This window comes from Camelus ferus, chromosome 6, assembly GCF_009834535.1.
Source record: "Camelus ferus isolate YT-003-E chromosome 6, BCGSAC_Cfer_1.0, whole genome shotgun sequence".
Taxonomy (NCBI): Eukaryota; Metazoa; Chordata; class Mammalia; order Artiodactyla; family Camelidae; genus Camelus; species Camelus ferus.
In genome coordinates this window covers 29,952,330-29,954,602 of record NC_045701.1, presented here as the reverse complement: position 1 = coordinate 29,954,602, position 2,273 = coordinate 29,952,330, and the positions used below count along the sequence as shown (strand labels likewise).

General features: G+C 37.6%; 1 protein-coding gene across 1 annotated transcript; it reads right to left on the bottom strand.

Moving 5' to 3' along the window:
- Nucleotides 1–364: 364 nt before the first annotated feature.
- On the bottom strand, nucleotides 365–1,574 carry LOC102506853 (olfactory receptor 11G2). Its single transcript, XM_032482882.1, has one exon. It carries the CDS (start codon nucleotides 1,376–1,378, stop codon nucleotides 365–367), a length of 1,014 nt encoding a protein of 337 aa, XP_032338773.1. The 5' UTR covers nucleotides 1,379–1,574.
- Nucleotides 1,575–2,273: the final 699 nt, after the last annotated feature.

Here is a 2,273-nt window from a genome sequence, read left to right as displayed (position 1 = left end):
AATGGGTGGGAAGGATTAAATATGAGTTTAAGATTTGCAGGTAATAACTACTATATATAAAATAGATAAACAAGTTTCTTCTGTGTAGCACAGGGAACTATATTCAATATCTTGTAATAGCCTATAATGGAAAAGAACCTGAAAAAGAATATATGTATACATAACTGAACTACTTTGCTGCACACCTGAAATTAACACATTATAAATTAACTATACTTCAATAAAAAATGGTTAAAAAAGAAACAGAACAAGTGGTCGAGAACTATGAAAAGAAATAAACAACAGATACATGCTCACAGATGGCTGACGTTTTAGTCAATACTAATAATTATCTGAAAAAACCATTTTTTAACCTGAAAATGAGTTAAATACGATTTTTGTAAATGTTTGTAAATAAGTTAAATACAATTTTGGACTCTAATTGTTCAAGAACATTTTTGATTAACACTTTTAATAGCCTCAGAAATTTCTGCAGGGCCATTTTCATATCTTTCTTTCTAAGACTATATATCATAGGGTTAAGAAGTGGGGTCACAACAGAATAAAAGAGAGTAACGATCTTCTGCATTCCAGCTTCATGCTCAGAGGCTGGGCTTCCATACATGATAACAACTGAACCACAGAACAGTAAAACCACAGCCAGGTGAGACCCACAAGTGGAGAAAGCCTTTCTTCGTCCAGCTGCTGAAGGGACTTTGAATACAGCTCTTAAAATCAGAGCATAGGACCCCATGATAAAGGAACAGAGAATGATGAGGGGCACAGGACATAAACTGGAGAAGACAATCTCTATCACAGGAGCTTTTTTGCAAGTGAGTGCTAGAAGAGGACTTGGGTCGCACAGGAAGTGGTCAATAATCCTGGATCCACAGAAGGACATTTGGGAGATGATTATGATGGGAATCAAAAACCAGAGGAAACCAAGTACCCAGCAGCTGACCACAAGATTGGAGCAGAGTCGTCTAGTCATAAGAGTGGGGTAATGTAGAGGCCAGCAGATGGCAAGGTAGCGATCAAATGCCATTATAGCTAAGAAAAAGCTTTCTGTAGCACCCAGGGAGAAGAAAAAGTAGAACTGGAGAAAGCACCCAGAGAAAGAGATGACCTTGTTGTCAGAGAGGAAGTTGGCCAACATGTTGGGGATGGTGGAGGTGACATAGCAGATCTCCAGGAAGGAGAAGTTGGCGAGCAGGATGTACATGGGGGTGTGGAGTCTCTGATCCCAGTACACAACACAGGTGATGGAATCATTGCCTGTGAGGGTCAGGAGGTAGGCACCAGAGAAGAGCACAAAGAGGAGGATCTGGCCCTCCCTGGAACCAGGGAAGCCCAGGAGGATGAAGCCAGTGATGTTGCTGGTGGTGTTGGGGATTTTCATTTTTCTGTGCTCTGTGTAAGGACCAGCAAATATCAAATGAGTGTATAGATACTTGGGGATCCAGATTTATATTTAAATCATCTTTGGAAAGAAATAAGGACTTGTATATCAATAGCTAATTTTTTTTCTTGAAAACTGAAATATTGACTTGTGTCCCCTCTTTATTCTCATTCATACTATCATTGTGGACCTAAGAAAATTTCTGATCAGAATTATATAAATTATATACCTGTGAGTATATTACATTAAATAGAGTATCTTTCTATATCTATCTACCTACCTACATTCCGTTCTCAGAATCATGGAATTTTTTTGACCTTTAGAGGGATGACATCATTGCAATTGTGCCAGAATCTGAGTGAAACTAAGTAGCTATGTGACAGGAACTCAGACCTTTTCGAATGACTTCTTTTATATGACTTTTGAAACTGGCCCTGTTTCAACTAAATGATTGATTTATTAAGTTAATAGTATTCTATACCATTATTCATCTGTAAAACAATCAGATCAAGTAGAGGAAATTATCCTAGAGGAAAGTAGCCTGCACTTATGTTAAAACAGTAATCCTAGCCAATCACAGTAGACCAAGGTGAAAGAATTATTAATGGGCCATTTTGAAACAAGCCTATCTACGCTTTCCTGAAAAAGAAATGAAATTTCCCAATCTACAATTATAATTCTTTTCCAATGATACGAACTATGGATATTACTGATAACACAGAATTGTAAATTCACAGCAGTGGATTTGTAGGGATTGAAAACTAGAATTTTGCTCTACACCCCGCAATAACTACTGAGAGCATCTAAAGTTAGAATGACTTTTACAGGTTTTGCATCTGCACGATGCCTTTCCTTGGTTCTACATGAGTTAAAATATTTTTGTTTCCATGCACTC